At 39.6% G+C, this 23,127-nt stretch overlaps 1 protein-coding gene across 6 annotated transcripts; it reads right to left on the reverse strand.

The window, feature by feature from the left end:
• Positions 1-499: 499 nt before the first annotated feature.
• LOC124304476 (E3 ubiquitin-protein ligase HUWE1) lies at positions 500-23,109 on the reverse strand. 6 transcript variants are annotated; one of them, XM_046762766.1, is made up of 50 exons: positions 22,891-23,109; positions 21,990-22,221; positions 20,559-20,637; positions 20,197-20,415; positions 19,546-19,785; positions 19,287-19,349; positions 18,810-19,106; positions 18,413-18,684; positions 18,042-18,318; positions 17,244-17,924; positions 16,893-17,162; positions 16,280-16,789; positions 15,756-16,199; positions 15,506-15,655; positions 15,170-15,304; positions 14,765-15,051; positions 14,441-14,678; positions 14,200-14,322; positions 13,823-14,086; positions 13,386-13,706; positions 13,170-13,301; positions 12,787-13,041; positions 12,324-12,691; positions 12,014-12,254; positions 11,766-11,919; positions 10,376-11,615; positions 10,010-10,145; positions 9,822-9,927; positions 9,417-9,695; positions 9,117-9,270; positions 8,862-9,003; positions 8,614-8,740; positions 8,354-8,503; positions 8,103-8,237; positions 7,768-7,980; positions 7,452-7,641; positions 7,160-7,336; positions 6,832-7,060; positions 6,402-6,582; positions 5,946-6,315; positions 5,679-5,855; positions 4,245-5,559; positions 3,893-4,133; positions 3,518-3,793; positions 3,216-3,404; positions 2,928-3,115; positions 2,662-2,795; positions 2,396-2,561; positions 2,130-2,320; positions 500-1,922 (listed from the first exon to the last, which is right to left on the reverse strand). In XM_046762766.1, exons 3-50 carry the CDS (start codon positions 20,601-20,603, stop codon positions 1,820-1,822), a joined length of 12,795 nt encoding a protein of 4,264 aa, XP_046618722.1. In that variant the 5' UTR covers positions 20,604-20,637; positions 21,990-22,221; positions 22,891-23,109; the 3' UTR covers positions 500-1,819. The 6 variants fall into 6 exon arrangements, with proteins under 6 accessions (XP_046618722.1, XP_046618721.1, XP_046618725.1 ...); XM_046762765.1 differs by having other exon boundaries at positions 22,789-23,109; XM_046762769.1 differs by having other exon boundaries at positions 15,539-15,655; positions 22,773-23,109.
• Positions 23,110-23,127: the final 18 nt, after the last annotated feature.

Genomic DNA, 23,127 nt, shown 5'->3' on the forward strand with positions numbered 1-23,127 from the left:
TACGAATTTTTATTATTTTGTCATTCAATCCCGGTGTCACATTACGAATTTAAAATTGCAAAATCCACGGTGCGATCCGCACTATATTACTTTCAATGTATCTTAATTCAATAAGATAACGCAGAGTCTCATGTGTTCAGTAGCAGCTACTACCTTGCCTACTAGTCACAGTCAATGAACTGCCACTTGTTCGAAAAATGCGTTTGACCATGCGGTCGAACTCGAAAGTAATGCCCCACTACCTAAACGCATGGTGAAAAGAATGCCGAGAAAGTTGTCCAAAACACAGTTTCCAGTACTTTGTTTTCAAAAGCGACATTTATTCGCAGAAGTTGGGCTTACCTCATTTTTCACAATTTTAAAGCTACAGTGTTCCTTACATTATGATACAAGTTTTTTTTTCTTAGTCCGGTATTTGCGTATGAAAAAACACAGAACCCCGTAAATTCAAATTAAAGGGGTTTATAGTCGGATTAATTAATAAATAGACACAACGATATTATAAGAAATACAACACGTTTATTTCAGCAAATCCTAAGCAATAATTCCCTAACAATTTGAAAAGGAGCCTGATATAGTTGATTTAATTATTGTTGGTATGTGCACTAATGATATAACGTATGAATTTTGTGTATTTATAGACATACGCGTTACAAAAACATATTAGTTTCAGTCGCAAGCTTCTTCGAGTTCCTCGTTGCTACTCAAATTCAAGCAAGAAAAAAAAGGAAACAACAAAACTAAAAAATACAAAAGAACAAATATAAATTATCTCAACATCACATTTGATTTCGAATGATTTTGCTAGTTTAAAATAATCTTCAGAACGATAGAATGAATTAAAAGTTATTGATGTTTTTTTTCTTTCCATTTTTGTTTTTTATTATTTTTAATAATAGTGTACAACCATAAAACTTCTTTGACTGCATCATCGCAAATTAAATAATCAATAATTCAATCGTTATTAGGCTCTTGCTCGTATTTTCCACTTCCTCAACTTTTACCACTTTTAATACCTCGCACGATTTTTTTTCTACCTTTTATTCATTTTTTTCGTTCCCTCAATTTCGTTTTTTTTTCTCACATTTTTTCCGGTTCTTTCTTTATCTTTTTTCGGTTATCGAGTCGGTTACAGAATGCATCCAATTAATTACAGTATATTATAATACAATTTCCATTCTATTTGACCCTTACAACGTACTTAGTGTCCTATCTAATACACTTACATATCAATCTTAATGGCTACGCTTATAGGTAAACTTACATAACATATTTCTTTTTCATTTATTTTATTCGAATCGTTTTCTTCTTCTTTTAAATCAGTTACTTAATTATTTTCATTAACTTTCCCCGTATCTCGCTTTGCTGGGAATTATCGTTAAGCTCTGTATCTTCTTCCAAGATCTTTCTCAACAAAATAAACTCTAACGTTGGTAGCAATCAAAATATTTACCTTAATAATTACAAGTTATCATTTTATAATTATGGTATAATATAATATATACATATACGAAATGTTTATACATATATGTATATATTCTGTTTTGTTAATGCATTTATTTATAGTATATAGATCTTGATTGAAGATCAAGCGCGTATTTCCGGTTTTATTACACGTCTTGATTTGTTGTACATACTCATACGATTTTATTCCGTTATAGTTACGTTATGCATAGGTGCAAATAGAGAATCCAGAGACAAAATCACATATAGTCTCGAATCGAGATATTTTTTTGCGACAACAAAAGGCAAACAGACACGAGCGTGTTTACACAGAAAACTTACGTTATGCGCCGTCAGTTACTCGATATTAACAAATCTAAGCGAATCCAAAACCTTCGCTACACTCGTGAATAGCTTTCAGCAGATTACTGCGCAGCTTGTCGTACGTTTCGTAAACCGGTAGATCGAGTTGATTGAAGCTGTAGATTAAACGAATATAGGAAAATTAGTTTCAAGGTCACTACTGTCGAGTTATATGTATATTCATGACACCATTCAATTCAATTTCGTTTCACAAATTGCGCGTTCTCAGTTAGTAAGTGTCAGATATTTGATCACTTTCCTATTTCAATGAATCTTTTTCAGTAATAATATTTGTAAATGAACTAAATGAAACCAATAATTACCATGTGTGCGCTGAAGGTAATCTGTCCGTTGATCTGTCGTCTCGATGAATTTGGAACTTTTGCACGCCATTCATACCTTCTAAAGCACCGAAGCCTTGTAACGGTACTTTCGAAGTCCCAGTAACAAATTGAAGGAATTTCGCTCTGTCAGCTTGATCGAAACCGCGTAAAGCACGCCAGAACCATTGAATCTGTACAAAGTATGAAGAATAGTCGTTTATAGAACATTCGTTGTAAATTATTAGTGAACAGAAGGCAAAACTTACCTGTAACGAAGTTGGACTGTATTTATGATATTCAGTGTTCGATTTGAGATCTTCGATGTCCACGTTAGGTAAACCACTAATTAACAGCTCAAGTTCCTGTTCGTTAAAGATAGATATGAGTCGTTTGGGAATTATGTCATAAAATCCCTCCAAAAACGCGTTCAATCTGAAGAAAAAACAATAAAAATGTAGTAGAACACTTGAATTAAGTTTCTTGATGTGCATTTTGACACGGTCATAAAAAGAAGGTGCACAAAAACACTCACTGTTTACGAATCGCTCCAGTCATTTTCATCTGACAGACCAAACGAATGTATTCTAGTTTAGTTTCCTCTGTAACAACGATATTTCGACCGTTTGGAATCAAGTCTCGTACGTCATTGACCCCAAATTCATTGACCTATGAAGAGCATTAAGGAAAAATTTAACGACTTGAGATATCTCTTCTTCTTAAATCTAATTGCACTTGTTCGTGATTCCCGAAGGAGAAAATTTGAGACAAACAGCTGAATGGAATTGGTGTTTCAGTTACCTCTGCGGAAAACGTGAGTTCGTATCCAAGATCGGAAACGTTATGTTCGGTGAGGTATACCAGTCCTTTGTAAAAGCTATAATCTTCGCTTTCCATATCGGTATGTTTAACAAGAATACCCAAAATGTGTTTATAAAAGCTACGTGTAAAGTAGCATTCCAATAGTTTGTTGTCATAAATAGCCTTAGCTGTAAAGACAAAGTAATAAGTGATTAAGTAAATAATAAAACGAATATCGTTACACAATGGTTTTTCGCAAGTATGACTAACCGAAAAATAATTACTCACCAATTACTCTGCCAACAAATTTGTAGTAGCAAAGATGATTTGGATTGCAGTGCGAAGACGAATTAATCATGTAAGTTACTCGATCACCGGGACTCACGGTAAATAAGGCATACATTGGATTGAAGATCTCTCGCGATATAATCACGTACCATTCTCTGAGCAGTCCTCCGGCATCTTGGCCCTCCTCGCCTAAATTAGCCAAAGTTCAATTGCGATATACGTGAATAAAAAAAATATATATATAAAAAAAAAATCAGATCAAATTATTCAAATAAATAAAGCACAGGAATATCACTGCATACCTTCAAAGACAATGTAGAAGCGATTTTTCCATTCGTCCGCATTTCTACGGTGTAACTCTCTAAAAGAATCTTCAAATATGTGACTTCTGCGTACATGAACAGCTAGTTCTTCTCTTCGTATGCCTTCGTCCATTCGTTCGAGCTCTGTTCTAAAGTAACGCCTCTTTACATCGAAATCTAAAACCCTAGTGTGATCTACAAGGACTGAGAAAGGTCCGTCAGCTAGGTGGGTTGTGGTTTGTCTAAGAATTTGATTCAGAACTGTCCTATGTGTTTCTGCAAAAACAAAGATTGCAAATGAATAATTCAAAACTTACATATGCCAAGAATAATCGGGAATCTATAGCGATGAAACACAAAACATCAAAAACGTACCGGCAAATTTCAAGAATTTCAATTGATCCGACGGCAATGTGACTTGTGGTGCCGGAGCCATATCCCAGGAACTACTGATAACAGCCTCGGGCTGTGAAGTACCTTCGTTATCTGAATATATGGGTGAGACAGGTGCCAAATCTGGAACAACGTCTCGTGCCTCAGTTGTTGTATCATTGTTACGTTCGCGAGTCGGTGTGCTGGATGATGAATGAACTAGGAAGAAGGCTTCAACGGCAGGCTATAGTGACAAAGAAATAAAGATCATGTTAGTCGAGGGAAATTCAAATTTGAAATACAACGTTTCAACGACCCCCCTTAATAGTCATTCGATAAAAATGATTGTCCTTACTTGTAAGACTAGGACGGCGTGATGATCAGGTGTATGTTCAAGTTCGAGTAGACAAGCGCTCAAAGTTTCCCAAAGGTTGTCAAGCACCAAGCTCTCGCTCAACAATGGTAATATCGATTTGTCTTCCTCGTCGCGTGCGGTCGAAGCCGAAGGTTCAGTACTGCCGATCGAAGCTTTAGGAGTTTCTGTATTAGAAACGTTAGGCTGCGTTGTATCCATAGCAACAGCCTCGACATATTCCTCCGCTACTGCGACAGGTGGTTGTTGACTCGTGGTACCAGTGTCCATAGCAGTTTCGGCGGTTTGACTAACTTCGGTTTTTTTCTTATGAGCCAAACGAACCGCTTCCCTTATCTGCACGATAACTTTTAGTATACGTAAAAAGAATGCTTGACTAGATGTTTTGCTGACAAGTGCACCCATCGACGGAAGCTGGAGATCGCTGCCTGCTTTAACTTTGCTAGGTGCCGTCACAATGACGTTGTCATTAGTGAATCGATCGTGCAGAATGCCACGACCACCGCTTCCCGAGCTAGTTGATGGTTGTTCTTCAATGGAATATCGTCGGTTTATTTCCCTATTCAATACCTTTAGCTCCATCATGAGATCGTTGATATGTTCGCAAACCATGTTTGCCAGTTCCATGGCACCTTCCAGAAGCAGTTTTAATATCAATTGTCTGGTAGGATCTGGGCAGTGGGAAAGATTGAGAAGCAGTGCAGTAGCATCCTCCAATCCTTCTTCCGAGCAGCTTTTGCTTGTCAGAACTTGGACCGCCAGTCGAAGGTGTCCTTCAGGGGCCGCGACGCTCTGTTCCTTGCCTACGTCAACTTTTTTATTCTTGGCTCCTTCTTGTCGACGGTACGGATTAACTTCTGTGAGACCGATGGATATAAGGGACAGAAGTCTGAGCAATTTATCAGTGAGTTGGCTACTTCTTTTAACCACTGACCAATTCAGCATTGAGATCAATTGTCCGAATGCGGAAACCTCGAATGATGTCGTACTCTGTTCAGGTTCTGATCCTAGGTTTGAATAAGAGTGAGTACGAGCAACAGATTTTCCCTTCTTGGAAGCGCAAGAGTCTAGTCGCAACAGCATGTCCCAGAAATCTGGCAAATCACTCTTTCCAGGTTTAGAAGTAGACTTTGCTTTTGTTCCAGTTTCGTCTTTCACTATATTTGTCTCTTTCTCTTTTTCTTTGTTCTCTTTTGATTCTTTCTCCTTTTCTTTTTCTTCAGCCTCTTTGGATTTCAGGGGTACAAAATATCCCGGGAAACTTTTCGCCAACGATATCAACAGCTCTAGGGTATGTCTGTTGAAAAGGAAGTTTTACGAAATCAGTACAACGATATTTTATGGTAATTTTATCGCAGTAATTCTCCGCCATTAATATTGCCACGAAACTGAAGAATTATCAACTGAATAACTGACCTGCATACGGTTGGCGCTGCTTGTGGATGTATTGCGATAACGTTGCACTGTCGTTCCGATCTCTTACCGCCATGTCTTGTTATATGAAAAACATTTGCTCTGCAACCGAGCGCAGCATCCATGCTGATATTAAGCCAAGACTGAGCACTGTTACGTGTTTCAGCGACCTTCGGCAACCTGTACGGACAAGATATACAAACATCAAAGTGAGAAAAAGAGATTATTAATCGCAAAAATTGCGAATAGAATGCGATGATTAACGCCTACCCAAAGTCTATCATCGGATACAATCCTTTTCTTTTAAATTTCCCACCAAAATCAGCAGCAGCATCTTTGTTTTCATCGTTGCTTCGTTCCATAATTGAAAGTAGGGCCCTAACGACCCATTCTCTGGTACTGCCGTGGTAGCACAAGTTTCTTATAACCCTGTGAAGCCGTAACGTGTTGATTTTTGGCTCATCGACAAACAACAATACCAAGAGACAAGCCATAGATTCATGATCTAGAAGTTGACGTCCCCTCAGTCGTAATCCAGCGCCCTGGTGGTTGATTCCACCTTCGCCTCTAGGGTTCCAAGAACTCCACTGCGCTCGCTGAGGCACCGTATGAATTGCATAACGAGCGCCTCCTCCTCTGCCTACACATTATTAATCAATTAATCAAAGTAATGCCTCGAATTTTGGAAATGAGTGGAAAAAATAAATGATGTCATTAGAAACCGACCTCGTCCAGAATTCCTCAATATGCTAGACAACGCAGGATTGCTCTGAGTAACATGACTCAGGATTCTCTCTTGCATCATTCGTCGATTACGAGCTTCCCAATCTCTTCTTAGACTTTGCGCTTCTTGAGCAAGATCTGGGGGTAGTACAGATATTTGTGATTCCTCCATATCGGTGAGTATCTGTTATAAACATTGAAAACAATTGGTTAAATCAGTATTCAAAACCAAAACAAGTCGTCTAATAACAAACAAATCAGTATAATAATCTGTCAGAGTTCAACAACAAGACAAAGTTGCAATTCTGAGTGTACAATTTGCTGATATAATCTCATCAGACTCAACATTCTGAACCGTCATAAAACTGGTCGAAAACTTCGTATTCATTGACCTAAGTTACTTTTAACAAGATTAATCTTTCGATTATCTTACAGCTTGTCGCAGGGAAGGTTGCAAGTTCTGGAAGAACGCTGCAGCGTCGACAGGATCCTCTGGGTTTGCAGATGCAGCAGCATGGCGCTGCTGTTCAAGCCGTTGTTGAGCAAGAACCTCTTCTTGTATAGCAGGTGGCAATGCAGCTAAAAATTCTGGGTTTACTTCCACTGGACCAGTTGGCTCTTCGACGACCGTAGCTTGCGCACGTTGTCTGATACGCTGAAGCCTATGCATGGATAAAAGATGATCGGTAAGAAAAATATCAAGTCCAATGATTAACGTCGTTGCCAAAATATTAATCTAAAAATGAAAAAAATAAACGTACCTGAGCTGTTCTGCTATGACTTCTTCGCGCATATCTTCAGGTAAGGCAGCAAGGAAAGATGGATCGACCCCGTCAGGTAGTTGTTGCTCTTGCTGTTGAGGTGGTTGTTGATTTTCAGACTCTTGTGGATTGTTTTCAGCAGAAGACGAACTTGGGCCTTGGCTGACGACATTAGCACTAACATAGTAATAAGAAATATGTTAGAAAGTTGATGAAAAAAAATATATGAATTAACAAAGCAACGAACCAAGTGAGACAAGAAAGATCTCACAAGTTGATTACTGCGACTTACTTTCGCTCAACGTTTAATTGAGTGTCATCAGTCAGCAGTCTTCTAATCCAATCTGTGGGATTACCGCTGCTCTCGATGTCTGTTGGAAGATCATGGTAGACCTCTTGATTGAAGTCAACAAGTATCGGTGTTGCACCACGATTTCTTAGATTTATGGGCGACAAGTCTTCGGGGTTTCTTATGTTTTGCCCTGTATCAAAAATCGCGTATAAACTTTTACGATTTGAAATTTTACAATCAATAGATCAAGTTGATTGAGGTAAACAGCTTTTGAGATATCAAGTTGTGGTGTACGAAACAGAAAATTTCAACTCACGTTGCAGTCTAGTAGCTTCAGATGCGCTTGGTCGTAGAACCGAGTCCACAATACTTTCAGCGAGTTCAAGAGTTGCATTACGAGTTACTGTCCTAGGATCTCTTACTTCGGAAGAACGTTGTTCGGCTTGAGGAGTAGGTGGGGCACGATCCTCGTCTTCTTGAACAGTGACTTCCATTTCTCCTGTTACTTCTGAGTAGGGCAAGGAGTTTTCTTTTCAAATTATACAAATATAATTTTACATTATATTATACTTATTATTTCAATATTATTTCAATCATATTTTTGTAGATTTTTACGGAAAGGAAATGAAATGAAACAGCTTCAAATCTTACCGATAATATCGTCTACTGCTTCTACTGCAGCTTCAACAGCCGCAACTAATTGCCTTGTATCTTCTCTCAGTGTGCTGGTACTGGCTGATGTTATTTGTTCATCGGTGGCCACAGTAGTAGTAGTAGCTCCCTCGGCTGCGGAAAGAATTATAGTGATTGTCAAACAAGAAAGAGAAAAATATTAGGTGTGAAAAAGTTTTAAAGGACCATGAAAGATTGATAATAAACATTAATTAAAATGATGTACGTACATTCGGTATTACTTGGTTGTTCCTTTTCTGATTTTTCCTCTTTTTCTGGCTCCTTGTCGCCAGTGTTGTGCTTTTTACGCTTTTCTTTCCTTTCTGCTAATTCTATATTTCTGTACTTCTCAAGCCCGGGTATAAGCTTCTGTACAACTCCTGCATCAAAAAATAATTCATGTAATAGATTTCGTGATAAAACTTGGAGAGAAAACAATGCAAAGGTTTGATGCCGTGAGCATCGAGGTAATGATATAAAATATGCTTACCAACGCAACAATCAGGCTGTGAATCTCCATCGAGTAGTTTACTCTCTTCTATCCACCAGTGTAAGGCCGTAGGAATATTGTTTAGAGTTGCGGCGAGACCTGGGCCGAACAAATATCCGGCTTGATCCTGACAGAATTAGTAAATAATACAGATAATGTTTTAGATCGATTCGTTTTGCATTCTATTAGAACGCTTGAGTTCTATTTCTCACCATTTAGCTAGGAGACAATGTTATAAATGTACTCACAACGAAATCGATTTGTTCTTCTTCCTGATTTGTGAATATTCCAAGCCCATTGTCCATAACAACAACTCGGGTATCTCTAAAATTCGATGCTAATACTTGACTCGTGGCTAACGGCAATGTTTGAGCTGTTGGTCCAAGAAGTCTGAAAGGTTCAAGCGATAGAAAAATTTTGTTTCGTTTTAAGCCTAACAGAATTCATTAAAAACCTACTTAATAATTTTGTAAGAATAGAAAAACACAACACAAACAACATACCTCTGTAGAATTACAGGCGGATTGGTATTGCGAGGATTCGCCAACTGGAGGTACTGATAACGACGTTGACGAAGGGTACGTTGAGCTCTGGAAGCTGGCAACGATGCAGCCTCCAAATTATTTCGTGCCATCAGTAAAGGATGTGAATTGATTCCTATTCAAGACAATATTACATATGAGTATCGATGAGTACAAATAACGGATCTGAACGACTTAAATTTACGAAACAGAATATTCAGCATTAAAATTGGGAGAAATATTAAAACATAAATGAAAAGTAAATTCAGCCATTTTTATTACCGTTACTTTCAACTGCGGTCGGATCGTCAAAGATTCCAAAAGGTAATGGAAAATTGGTATTCCAAGGAAGACTTGGACCCGTCGATGCCGGAGTTGATGATCCATTGTCGTAATTATCGTAACTGTGTTGAATCATGACTACATTCCCGCTGTCCCGATCAGCTGATGGCAGCATGCGGAAAACGCCTTCTCCGACGTCGTCGTAAAACTCCATGCCATCTTCTTCGTAATTTGAGGAACCTTCTTCCTCTTCCTCTTCCTCCTCTTCGTTCTCTTCAGCTGTTAAGTCGAATTAAAATTACAGTACAGACAGGAGATTGCTAAGTAAAAATGCTGAAATGCTGAAATCCTGAAATGCTGAAATCCTGAAATGCTGAATTCAAATTAGCTTTTTGAAATATTTACCGTCGTCTTCTTCTTCCTCTTCATCGTCATCATCGTCTTGAACTTCATCCTCGTTATCGTCGGATGGATTGCTGTCAGAGTCGGAATCGGAGCTCATCAGGTCCTCCTATGGTTTTAAAACATTATTTAACATCAAGGCTAAACATTGAGGGAATAGACCAACATTACAGAAAGGATGTTAATCTTACTGTTGTGTCACGTGCAGGATCGAATTCACCTTCTGCTTCTCGCATCGCTAAACTTTCCTCATCAATATCCATTGGTCTGTGAGGCCGAGAGGGCGGCTCCTCCGTGATGGCCGAGCCGTCCCTAGGGAAAAGTACACTACTTGATTATAAATACTGTACTAAAGCAAAGAGAATATATTTTTAAACAAACGAATGTGTAAAAATTCTGAACATCGATTCAAAGTTGTATTTCATATAGGATAAAAACAATGGTTGGATTGATAAGTGCTTTTAAAACAATAAACACGACATCAATAGGCCTAAAATGAATGGAAACAACTGAGGCATTGAAATTAGGAAATTATAATCGTCGAGACACAATTTTACCTCTCCAAAAGTTGGTCCATAATATCATCCAACGCAGCTTCGTCACCTTCTTCGTGAACATGACTTTCAGAAGTGGGTTCCAGGCTCTCGGCAGTTACAGAGATATCGTGTTCTGTGTTTTCGGCGTCTTCGTTCGGCTCTTCGCCAACGGCATGAGTAGCCTCAGAATTTGTGGTCCCAGTTTGTTCACCGATTCCAGTTTCCTCTTGAGCATTTCTATTGTTCTTTGGTTTGCTGAATTTTGAACTAACAGCGCCAGGCATGGGCTGATTTATAATTCTGGATAGAGTTTCAAGCGGCTTTAAGGCGGCGTTAATAGTCCCAGCCATATTCGGACTAGAAAGATCGAGACTGTGAGGTATTTTTGCCAAATCAGTGACTATGCCCTTCTTCAGCATAATTCTAACGATGTTGTTGACGTTGCTGTACTGACTAAGTTTCAATGATGCTCTAAGATGAGTGTGAGCTGTAGGTGGACAGTTATCGATCATAGTCGATATAAGCCCTATCAAAAGCTGAAGCTGAGCATGTTTCTCGGAGCTCTCAGGAAGCGCCAGAGATCGCGTAAGGGCGGCCTTCACCTCTGTTACAAGCGTGGTTTGCGCATCTGGCGAATGATTACATGAAGCTAGAGCAGCGATGAGCATTCGTGCCATGCTGCTGCACTGTCTGTCACAAGTATTTTCCGGGAGCATTGGTAGCAGTTTGTCGAGAAGAAAAGCGAGGGCTGTCGTATCCTCGACGACGAGTTCGCTTTGTCCCGCGCGATACGTGTGCTCGGTGATGAGATTTGCAACCGCACCGTATGAGCGTACAGCTTCAGCGAGCATTTTCAGTATTGCGGATTTTGGCAGTAGTGGTTTTTTCGCTTCCTCAGGCTCAACTTTACCGTTGTTACTGATATCCGCGTATATTTTCAATGGTGTTAATTGCGACACTTGGTCGTCGTCGTCCAGAGCATCACAGTTAGCCGGTGTAGCACTGCTGTTGCGAAGTATGTCTCGACGGGATGTCGAGGCTACACTCGTTGACGATGAGGTCGAATGAGGGGTTGTTTTTTTCTCCGGACTTCCGATTGGTGTCGACGACATAGCCTCGTCCGCTAGCACAGGCATTGGTTTGATCAGCGCGTTCAAAAGGTCTTGGATAACGCCGACCGAAACTTCTTCAACCATTGGCATAGCTGGTGAATGAGTAGGTGGGAGCGCTTTGACGAGTAATCTGTTATCGACATCGTCACCTGGCGAGGAAACGCAGATTCATCATAATTTTTTTATCCCTTTGAACATGCAATTAAGTTGATCAAATATTCCTAATTCAATTGTGGTTAACTTATTATTGGTGTGGTTGAAAATTAATTTTTTTTTTCAAACGGCATTACCGAACTTACGTTTCAAGACATTGATATCGACTCTGAGAATATTCTCGCATACTTCTCTGTAGACTTCTGGATTACGACAGACGGCACTGCTGATTTGCCTCGTCATGTATAATATTTCTTTATAAGCAGGTGGAATGTTGGTTAAAGTACGAGCTCGAACAACCTGAAACAATAAGATTTACCACTCGTTAAGGCAAAGGATTTATTCTTTGAAAATTCACAGATTTTCAAATTATCGTGATGCAATTTTTCCTCACCTTTTCCATTGCAAGACAGAGCGTTCGCGGTTCTTCCAAAGTGTGTCTAATCAGTAGAGTACTAAGGCTAATACAGCCGATAAAACTGCTTCCTTGTGTCATGTCGAGTAACAGTTTCACGCCACCTTCTCGGGCGAATACCTCAGCATTTCTATAATCTCTAGTTAAACGTAGGCAGACTTTCATCAAGGCGTGCAAAGCGTCTCGATCGACCGGTATTGCCAGAAGTTTAACACACGCGCTGTAAATGAGTTCAATTAGTTATTATTTGTCTTCCGGTTTGTTTTGAACAAAAGAAACTGGCACATACCGAACAATGTTTGGCGCAACTGCAGGGTCTAGTCCCTGAACGACGGCGTTACGTTTATCTTCTTCAGGACTGATAGCGGGACTTGGACAACCCTCGGTATCCATGTTTGATTCGGTAGTGGGATTGCCATCTTCTCCACTGGAATTTTTCAGTTTGAATTCCATCGTTATGGGTCTTCTGTTGTCGCTGTCTTCGTTCACTTGTGTCATGCATGAAAAAGTGATGAGATAACGACGCCTGCCGCAAGTTATTCTAACGTTGGATTCTCCTGCCCGATAAGCATCGTTAATAGCACGGTTATTGATGGATGAGTACGGTGTCCACTTTCCGGTACTCAGGTCGAACCATTTCCACGTTCGGTTTGTCACCTAACAAGTGAGGTGATGCGGTCAAACATCATGAAGTCTATTTCGAAGTAGCTGAGGTATATGAAAAGCGTTACAAAAGCAAGTGTATTGCTTACCTTGTGCATGAGTTGTTTTCTCTGTGTAAGAACAGCGACTTTTTCAAGACGATCTATGAGTAGAAGTAGCGGCGCCAGCCATTTTGGTGTCTTTATATTTGCTGCAGCAGCGTCCTTGTTTTCTTTGGAATTTTTATTTGATTTTGATTCGGTAAGCGGTCCTTCGCTGACTACCAATAGCTTCACAAGTTTCTCTGTGATGCCACATTCTGCCACTATTTGTGCGCAAGGTACGCGCATCTCTTGGAACGGTCCCTACAAGAAATGGAATTCAATCAAAATGATCTAGAAGATAATTTGCAAAAACAAAAGCAGAAAAAGTGTAGAGAATTTTTCTCTGTTTCTATCTTGATTAATAAAGTGATCTGTCGTTTCAAACCTACCTCAAAGAATAAAGTATACAGGTATATGCGACCGGCAACCTTGCTAGCTTCCTCGCACTCAATTAGTCGCGTTCCATTATTTTCCCCACCATTTTCGGCGATATCGATCAGGAAGTCAACCAAATCTGCGATCTAGAGAGAACATAAACCGTAAAAAAATGTATCCAAAATTATGCAAGTTATATTTGTTAGAAATTTGATCTTTATTAAACTTACTTCTCTAATCAGTTGACGTAGAGTGCCATCGCGCCATTCATCACCGTTTCGTTTCGTAATGGTAACCAGGAGATCACAGATCCGATAGACAGTGTCTGGCATGAGATCCAGTAAGTTTAAGCACTGTTCCAGTGTGCTGTGAGTAAATTCGTCGATACTTTTACTCGGTGATGATTCTTTCAGAGGTTCTTCTGGGCCGACATATTTTCGAGGATCTGTATCCCCGAGAGACATTGCTATAGCGTGCATTATTTGGTCGTCATCCACTAATTCTAGATCCATTATCAAACCTTGTCCACTAGCATCTCCAGCAGGAGCGTCCTGAAAATATAGGATATCAGTTAAGGCGATAGTCGTATAATCGTGAAAAGGCAAAAGCAGAATCCTTCTAGTTTTCTACTTATAATTGTTAATTTAATTACGTGAAATCAACTCACCGTTCTACGCAAAGTCGCCGGATTTGTGAGAAGGTAATCTGTGGCTTGTTCGACATTAAGAGTATGCAACAAGGCCTCGATGCAGTGAGCTCTGCTGAATCCCATATCCATCAGTTGACGCAAGTGTTGAGGATTAACATCTGCTTCAGGCTCTTCTCGACGCTCCGTTGTTGAAGCTGTTACAGTGTTTACAGAACTACTGGCTCCAGTGGTGCCTGCTGCAGTCGAGGTACTCTCTACACCTTCTTCTTTTTCAGCACGTTCCTGTGCGAGATGTTGAGAATGATATGAATTCGAAAACCAGATATTTAACAATTTTTTCCTTTTGGCAACCAATATTACAGAGAACTGATCAATACAGTTGCAAAAGAACTTACCTTGATGATTTTTTCGCCACGAAGAATGTGACGAAGAATAGAAAGAATCGATTCGGTCATGCGTGCTCCATAATTTTTCAATGGTTTTTTACCCCACATAAGCATTACAGCTTCGAATGCTTTCTGTAAATGGAGGTAGAAAAAACGATGGAATTAGATACTCGTTGGAATGAAACGAACAGGTGCTAGTCACGTTAAGTGAAATACCAAATAAAATAGTCTGATAGTATTATAATAGTACCTTGTGGATGTCGGTGAGATATTTTATAGGATCGAACGTTTCGTAAACTCTGTAAACTCCAATATTTTTGGAGGAAACTGCATGTGGTGAATCTAGTATGGCTTTTGGGTTGACCATTTTTTCTAGGAGCATCAGCCAGGCGTCTAAAAATTCGCCAGTTCCATCAGGGAGATTGGGATGCTCCAATCCATCAGACAAGGGAAATTGCCCTCCGCCCGACAATGCCCAATGAAATGTACTGTGAGTGGATGAAAATTACAAAACAATACAATATCGACGAAAAAACTAATACATTCAAGTATCGTATAAAATTCCATAACGTACGCAAAGAACGCTGCCTGGCCTCCAGAGTGAACAAACGTTTGAAGCATCAAATGATATGGATGTCTTTTTTCATCGAATAACATCGGCGAAGTAAATCCGACGGAACAAATGAGAAATGTAAGCCGAAATTTGGGAATTGGAGAAGGTGGAAGCTTGTCCCATGATAATCCACGAGTCAGCAAGCCATTCAGCGCTTTAGCGACACTGCGAGCTGCTTGAGACGGCAGAGATGGAGTCATGGGAAGCTGCTGACCCCTTCGTTGTCTTATCGGTGATCCAACGCACAGCTAGAAATTAATTCCACGATGTTGTAAATTAAAAACACAGAAAATTTCAGGAACTAAAATTAAAAATAGAATTCAGCTCTCAAGTAAAGAATAATCGTCTAATTGAACACTGTCGCACCTTTACAAGAAGGCCAAATAACTCGGCTAAGGCTCTTCCAAGACGTGATGAAGCCCCGAGCAAAGGTTTGATGTACTTTAATTGATGAGTACTTGGTGACGTTCTGCCAGTTACGCTGCTTGGCTTGTCGTCGACCTGTTAGATTTTTAGAACAAGAGAATACAGATATAGATTACTTTATTTCAATGCAAATGCTTCGTAAAATTATTGAAATCCTTGATTTTTTTCTTAATTTTAATGAAGTAATTATTATTTCACAATTATTCTAGTAATCGAATAACGAGCAAAAAAACAGCTCAAGGATAAAAATTCAGAACCTATTATCAATCAACGAACCCTTAGCGCAATTAATTCCTGAGTTTTGATTACCTCCATCGATACTGGCGGTGGATCTGTACTCAATGCTTCCATAGCGGTCGTCATTCCGTTGCTACCCATATCAGACGAGGTAGTGGCAGCCCATGAGGACGATGGTTCGCCCTCAGTCTGTTTAACAAGTGAATGGAAAATTACATCAATAACATGTATTGAATGAACGATGTGTAACTTGACCAAATTTTATACTCCTAGATTCAAAATATCTCACCCTAAGTTCCAGGGGTACTAATTTGTCCATATCTTCTTTCCCAAAATCACAACCTGCAGGAATGATGTCGTCACTGCAGAGCGCCAATAGGAGTGTACTTTCCCATACAAGTGAGGTGTATAATTCGGACAGGCCTTTGAGGACAGTCAAGCCAAGATCAGATCCCCAATGATTCATTGAAAGGTTACGTATTTCACTTTGGCCGGTTCGGCAGACGTGAACAAACATGACAACGTAGCCGTGAGCCGCGTTCATGGCGTGAAGTAGAGGCGTAGCCTGATCGCTGGTAAAAGCAGTCTCTAAATTAGGAGCTGAAGCTAATTCGTGTAGAAGAACCGACCCTCCAGGGGATTCCATGTGACAATGAAGCGGTTTTAGAAGATTCAAGACTTCATTGAGTTGGGACAATCCTGTTTTGAGTACCAAAGGCTCGTGTGCCAAATTCTGTAAAACAAAAATCAATTGAACATAGTTCTAAGTTTTTAACGTCACTGTAAAAGAATTTACCAAATCTTGGAACTAACCAGAATGCTTTTGCAAACTGAAGCCACAGCCTGTGCCGCCTGAGCAACTGGATAGTCGACTGGAAGATTTGGCAATCCCAGGATAGACAGAAGTGGGACCAGTCCTTTTTGGGCTACGAATTCTCGGCAGTGATCGTCAGTCGAGTTGTTGCTCAGTATGGCATCGACGAATTTCATTACATTGTGAATATAGTCGACTAAAGCTATCGGTGTTTTTTCCCGTGGTTGAGGTGGTGGTCCAGGCTGAGCGGGAGACGGAGATGGCTGCTCTTCGCGTTGAGGATGCGAACTAGTGCTTGCTTCTTCCTCATCTTCGTCTTCTTCGTCGCTGCTACTTCCACCCCCTCCTCCGGCGCCGCCACTTCCATCGCCGACACCAACACCGACAGATTGTCCTGAGGACTGACGATTGCTCGAACTCGAGCTTGACGGTGAGTTTTCGGACTTGCTTGCCGCACGCCAACAAACGTAGCGAGGATCACAACCCAAAAGGCAAAGTTCTTCTAGAAGCTGGTGATTTTTAAGGGACATAGATACATGAGTTAGAAAGTTATGCTCGATCCAAAGTGTTACATTTCGTGATGAAAAGTATTTGAAATTACGTGTGTAATACCTTGATAATCGCAGCCGTAGCGTCGACTTTGAGACTAGGCTGATGCCTCATCAATTCATCCATAGCATTACCGAGATTGGAAGCTGTGTCACCGAGGGGATCGGCGCTTCGTCTACGTCGCATTGCAGAGAGATAAACAGGGGAAAGAAGGACTTTGAACAGACGTTCAAACGGCCGACACTTTACGAAAGACTCTAATCCTCGTTGATTTAAACATAATGCACTAAACACATTGGGCAAAGATCCCAATACTTCTCTGGTTGCAGGTACCTGTTGATACAAGTAAAATGTAAGAGCGAAATTCAAAGACAAGGGAAAGTATGAAGTATATCGAACAATAAATTCACTTACATCTTTGATTAGCAGAGCATGCAGAACGACATCAGTAAGGCCGTTGTCCTGCAGGGAAGACAGTAGCGAAGGTTCTTGAAAAACGTAAACTGTAACAACATCCGTAGCAAGTAAAAATAGGGAAGGTCCGTAGTAGTCGGAGTTGCTAATAATGTGTTTCAATGAGGCTGGCAAAGTCCCTTCCATTACGTGACGTATACTGTCGGTGAATGCTGGATCTTGAATAGCTTTCTTCAGAAAATTGAGCATAGACTTGAGAAGTGCTGCCCTTTGTGGAAGGCAGGTTTTCCCTGTCTTAGCTCCCGAGTAATCGGGCAAAGGTTCACGTTTGTCCTCTACTTTCGAGGCAGCATTTTCATCCTCGGAAAATTCCATCAGGTTCAACGATTCCTCACGGTCATCAAAGGTCTCGTTCATTTGGGGGGCTGTGGGAGGGTTTGAGTCATCGTCCACCTCTGCAGGCCTATCGGCAGGCGATTGCTGCTGTTGCTGCTGTTGTTGCTGTTGATTTTCTTGATTCGATTGCTGCTGAGGTTCAATTTCGAAAGGCTGTTCCTTTCTGCAGACGTTCACTTCCATATCCAATCGATTTATAAAACTAACCAGGCCTCCGTGGGCTTGGAACCCTTGCATGTCGATGTTTGTTATCAAATCTATAACTCGCACAGCTCGTGTGACGAACTGTAAATAGAGAAAATAATGGAACAGTAAATCATTAAAGGCTTTTATTTGGGTAGAAAAGTAGAGAGAAGCTTTCCGTGCCATTAAATTCGTTAAACCTTTTGCTTTAACACTCACTGTAATGTGTTCAAGCTCGCTTCCCGGCCAGTTGATAACTTTCAGAAGACTTTCCATCATTCCGCAACTGACCAAAGCTTCTCCACCAGCTTCATAACTGGCAAGATGATAAAGAAAGCTGAACAAAGCTGTGGCTAGGGGAAGTGGAAAGGGTTGTCCATCGGGTTGTGGCGATGTCAAAGTAGAAATACAAGTTCGCACGAGCACAGGTAGAAAACCGTGATACGAACTTGCACCAGTAACATCTATTATCATGTTCAAACGAGAACCTGGTTTCCTTCATTCAAGAAAAACAAAAAAAAAAACGATGTTTAGTACCACAGTGGATAATTCGTAAAAGATAACAAACCAAAAGACACAAAGGTACTCACTTTGGGAAATGTGGATTACGATCTAGATGTATAATGCTAGTTAATGTCCGTAGGGCTGCGGCACGAATTTCTACAAGGTGAGCATGAGGGAGCTCCAGAAGTTCGACCAGCTCTTCTAACAAGCCAGCGTGCAATAAACTGTGAGCATTTTCTTGGAGAGCGTTACTATATACAAGTACAGAGAGCGCTTGTAATCTTGCCTGAACACATTGCAGACGTCTTCGATAATCTGAGAAACTGTGCGCCAATCTGATATGAGTTAACAAGGCCATCTGAAAAGTGAACACATGAATTTTGTGAAACTTTATTGACATAAAAAGCGAGCACAAAATTATTGAAGAAGTATATAAGTGATCGATAAGTTAAAATGATACGAGTAGTTTAAGTAAATACCAACCTGTCGTTCTTGAGGAACATTGTACGATTTTAATAAATCGTTCATTATTTGTGCCGGAGTTTTACGGAGTTTGTCGACACCCTCGATATGGATATAAGTGACCAAATTTGTCTGACCACTCTTCTTGTTACTTGATCCTCCGCTGGCACTTCCGCTACTTGACATGGCTGGTTCTGTTGCCATCGTTGTTGTTGTTGTTGTTGTCGTTGCTGTCGTTGTTGCTGACGTTGTTGTAAATACGATTGGATTTTCGGCGTAAAACTCAAAGTGCAGAGTAGTCGCACTAGCAGGAAATGGCTGTTTTTCAATTTGAAAATATTATTATATCAGCTTTGTAAATAGCAAGTTGAATTGGAGTTTGAGATAATTCGATTAAATTTGGAATTCGTGATATTTGAATTTCTCTCATAAATGTTATTTTCTACAACTATGAATGAAAAAAATCCAAATGCAAATTCAAATGAAAAACTGTTTTACCTTCTCCGGCTGTTCTTTGCAGCAGTCAGCAAGGCCAAATCCATTCTCTTTTCCACCCCAGCTCTGAAAGGTTATAATATAACACTAAATAACGAACCAGTTCAATACATACGTGTTAAAATGCTAGAAAGAATGTTAAAAAATTACTCAAAACCTACAGAACCAATTTGTATAAATCCATACCTTACATGAATTACATATTTATAAAACAAACTTGAATTTCGCAGCAAATAAAAATAGAAAAAGTAATGTTTCTTACCTCAGCCAAGTGATTCAAACGGCTGAGTAAAGCTTGACGTTTGTCGCTATTTAAACGAGTAATAAAATTACTACGTTTACTAAACATGTAGAGAAGATTTAACACGCCGAGGACAACATGCATGTCGCAACTCGACAATAATGTAACTAGATGTTCCATACTATTGTACAAATGTCGTGAAAAAGAGTGCTCGATCAGGAGGGTGGTGAAGTGTAGTACCCAGAGAAGCAGTTCTTTTGCCTGTAAAAGAAGAGCAATTTGTAATTTTACATGTTACTTAAAAATAGCATGAAAACCGTACATGCCTTTTATTATATGTGAGTAATAATTATGCAGATTTCAAACTCGTAGGAAAACCACGCCTTAATTCGGATTATAACTTGTAAAAAAAAATAAAACAATTTCTTATACTTGAAGGATTTAAATTCGAACCAAATAATTTAAATCTATATCAAGCTTCAGGCAAATTATTCCAAATTTTGTTTCAAATCAGACATGAATAAATACTAAAATCTGTAAGTTATCAAGACGTTCCTTTTGCAGTGCATGTATTTATTCACTTACTCATCTATTTAATTTTTTATGAAAACCCGCTGACCGTATCAATATTCGATCTGTATTAGTAGATTTTATTGTTTCTGTTCTTCATACCTCTCTGTTTTGAGGAAGATCGCATGCGAGTTCCCATTGGTTATCGGGTGATCTAGCTGCGGCTTCTTCAAGAATACTGTCACTCAGGTCTAATACATCGATCCAATGGAACAATTCGCACTTTCCGAATGTCCAGGCATCTATTTGCTTCAGTTCTTCTAGCAATTCGGCGTGCGAACACGAACGCAACTTGCTTATCAGCGCCTGACATTCGGCAGGCTGAAAATATCCAAGAATATTCACATGATTTCAAAAAAGGTTACATTGATCAGTCGCCTAAGTAAGTCAAAATTCCTTTGTACAAAAGAATTAGAGGTCGTCAGAGTTTTTCAAGTTTATTTCATAATTAATCCATTGCTTACCACTTCGGAAGTGCATTTTTTCAATCTACAACGATCAATCTTCATTTTGAAAGATGTTTTCCGTGTGAATGTTATTTATCTGGAAATAAAGACAAGCAGCTTATTAAAAACCCAGCGCGTCGTTGACAAAAAATAAATCCACTCCCAAATCATCCTCACTTTATTTCTCCGATGTAAAAATAGCTGTCTAAATGCAGCAAAGCCTTACTTTAAAAATTACGACTTTATTAGTAGCTAAAGAATTGTATCCAGCTTTTTGCTCAAGAATGCTATCCTGCATAAATTTGTAACAAATATTCACACTACAACAAAAAATTTTCGTCTAAACAAACTTTCTTTTCGATAATCAGAGTTGATATCACTGCACTCTTGCTTCCATGTTTCATTGTCATCAAAGGTTAAGATTATTTTTAAATCATAAGATGATGAAACAAACCGTTGCGCAGTAATCAGAAAAACTTAAGAAACAGACTTTTGCAATTTACTATGACTTCCAGTAGCATGTTTGAACTCTTATTCATTGCCACAGACTAAAGATGAAAAAGAAAGTTCCTGAACATTCTACAAGCCGGATAAAATTCAAACAAAGCACAATTCTTTAGTGTAACCTAGAGCACCCCTCAAGGCCGTTCGTCTTTGTATAAATACTTAAAATAACATGTAATAAGAATGACAAAAGCTACAAAAGTAATCACACAAACCGATCACCGTCACTGACCGAAAAGTTTGACGTTGCGGTTACGCTGAATCGGTGTTCCGTCTTGAGAGGCGTCGAAAGAAAAGAGTTTGATTAAAAAAAATGGTTGAAAAATGGTTGCAAGGGGGTTGAAATGGCAGTGAGCCTAATTTACGGTACTTGATTCTGCACAGTCATTGATTATCGAATCATAACCTATCAGGAAAGTGAGCTGTTCACAGTCAAGATAGATAGCATACATAAGGACACGTACAACAACAAAGGTATAAGAATAGCCAAAATTTGAAAGCTTCATCACCCAGTATCAAAAATTTGAAAGTAATAGTCTCAAGTTACGAGCATCGATAACGAAAACTAACTCATTGTCCACTGCATTGAAAATATAGGCGATAAATAAAGACGCGGGGCACATGCAGCAGGCTAAAAAATGCACATATGTACGCGACACGATAGCACACATGCACGCAAAAATACACACTCACACATAGAACGCAGATAACGGACGAGAATGAAGTGAGCAACGAAGAAACGACAAACAAATGTTGTAGAAGGAAAGTTCGTTTTCGATTTACTAAAAAAACAAAGAAAAGAATAGTAGAGTGAAGAGAAAGAGAATAAAGGGGGCAAAGATGTAATCGTAATATGGAATGATCAGCGTTCAGAACGGAGTACAAGAAATATACGCAAGGCAAAGGCAGTGAGGCAGGTAGCGGATAATCGTCGCATTTACTTACTTATTGTAGATTATCGTGCGAATTCTGAATCAGTATGTTCAAAGTTTTGGAACGATGGTGTTTAACGATCTTCTTCGAAATGTTTTCACCGATGGCAGTGCTGCACTTGTCGAGAATAGGTTGACGATACGGTGCAGCAGGCATCGCGCCGCTACCGCATTGGTTATAACGTAGGTTTGTGTGTATTAAATGTGAAAATCACTTTTCTTTTATCTCTGTCTTTTCCTTCCTTCTGAAAATAATCGGTAAATACCAGTTATATATCGTCGATTAATATCAAATTGTTGGTACGGACGAAGTAACAGGCGACTTCGCCTCTTTGTAGGGAATAAATTTTTTTTTTTTCCGTCCTCTTCTATTCCCTCCGCATTTTTTACTCTCTCACTCTCTCGCCTTCTCTCCCTCTCTCTCTCTCTGTGTTTCTCTCCACAGATCGTTTATTATAAACAAATGTTACCAACACAAAATCACGCAAGGATTGTCTATTAATCCTTGAACGAACTCTCCATGGATTAAAAACGAATGAAAACAAATATATTTTTAGTGCGCGAAATAGCAGGCGAGTTTATTGTAGTTATTCGATTGTTCGCTCTGCTACTAGTCCGCGGATGTGTTGCTCAGCGCCAATCGTACCACTAGCGCCAGTCGCCGCCATTTTGGTTACGAACTGGAGCCAAAGAGAGAGAGAGAACGACGTGGATGAGAAAAAAAAATAATAATAATGAAAGGAACGAGGGAAGAAAAGAAAGGAGGGAAGAAAAGCAGGTAGTATGTATGTACAACCTCGCGGATTGATTACTATTTGACTCTCTGTGACTTCAATCTCTGTATTACAAAGAGATTATTATTTGTTTGTTATATATTTCTGTAGATTTAGCCTCGTAATGCTCTTGGTATTTACTTTTCTTTTATTATTCAGTATACCGTCAGGGTATGCGATTATTACGGTATCACCTGGGCGAAGTAAGTGCACCCAGGTATACATTCACTGCACTGGTTCTTCTTCGTTGTATTTTGTTTTTCTTTTATTATTACTTGTTTATTTTTTTTATATACTTTTTACGGAAGATCACCTACGCGACATCATTGCGTTGAAATCTACGCCACCACCACTGCGATTCACGAAACACACATTACA

Source organism: Neodiprion virginianus, chromosome 5 (assembly GCF_021901495.1).
Source record: "Neodiprion virginianus isolate iyNeoVirg1 chromosome 5, iyNeoVirg1.1, whole genome shotgun sequence".
Lineage (NCBI taxonomy): Eukaryota > Metazoa > Arthropoda > Insecta > Hymenoptera > Diprionidae > Neodiprion > Neodiprion virginianus.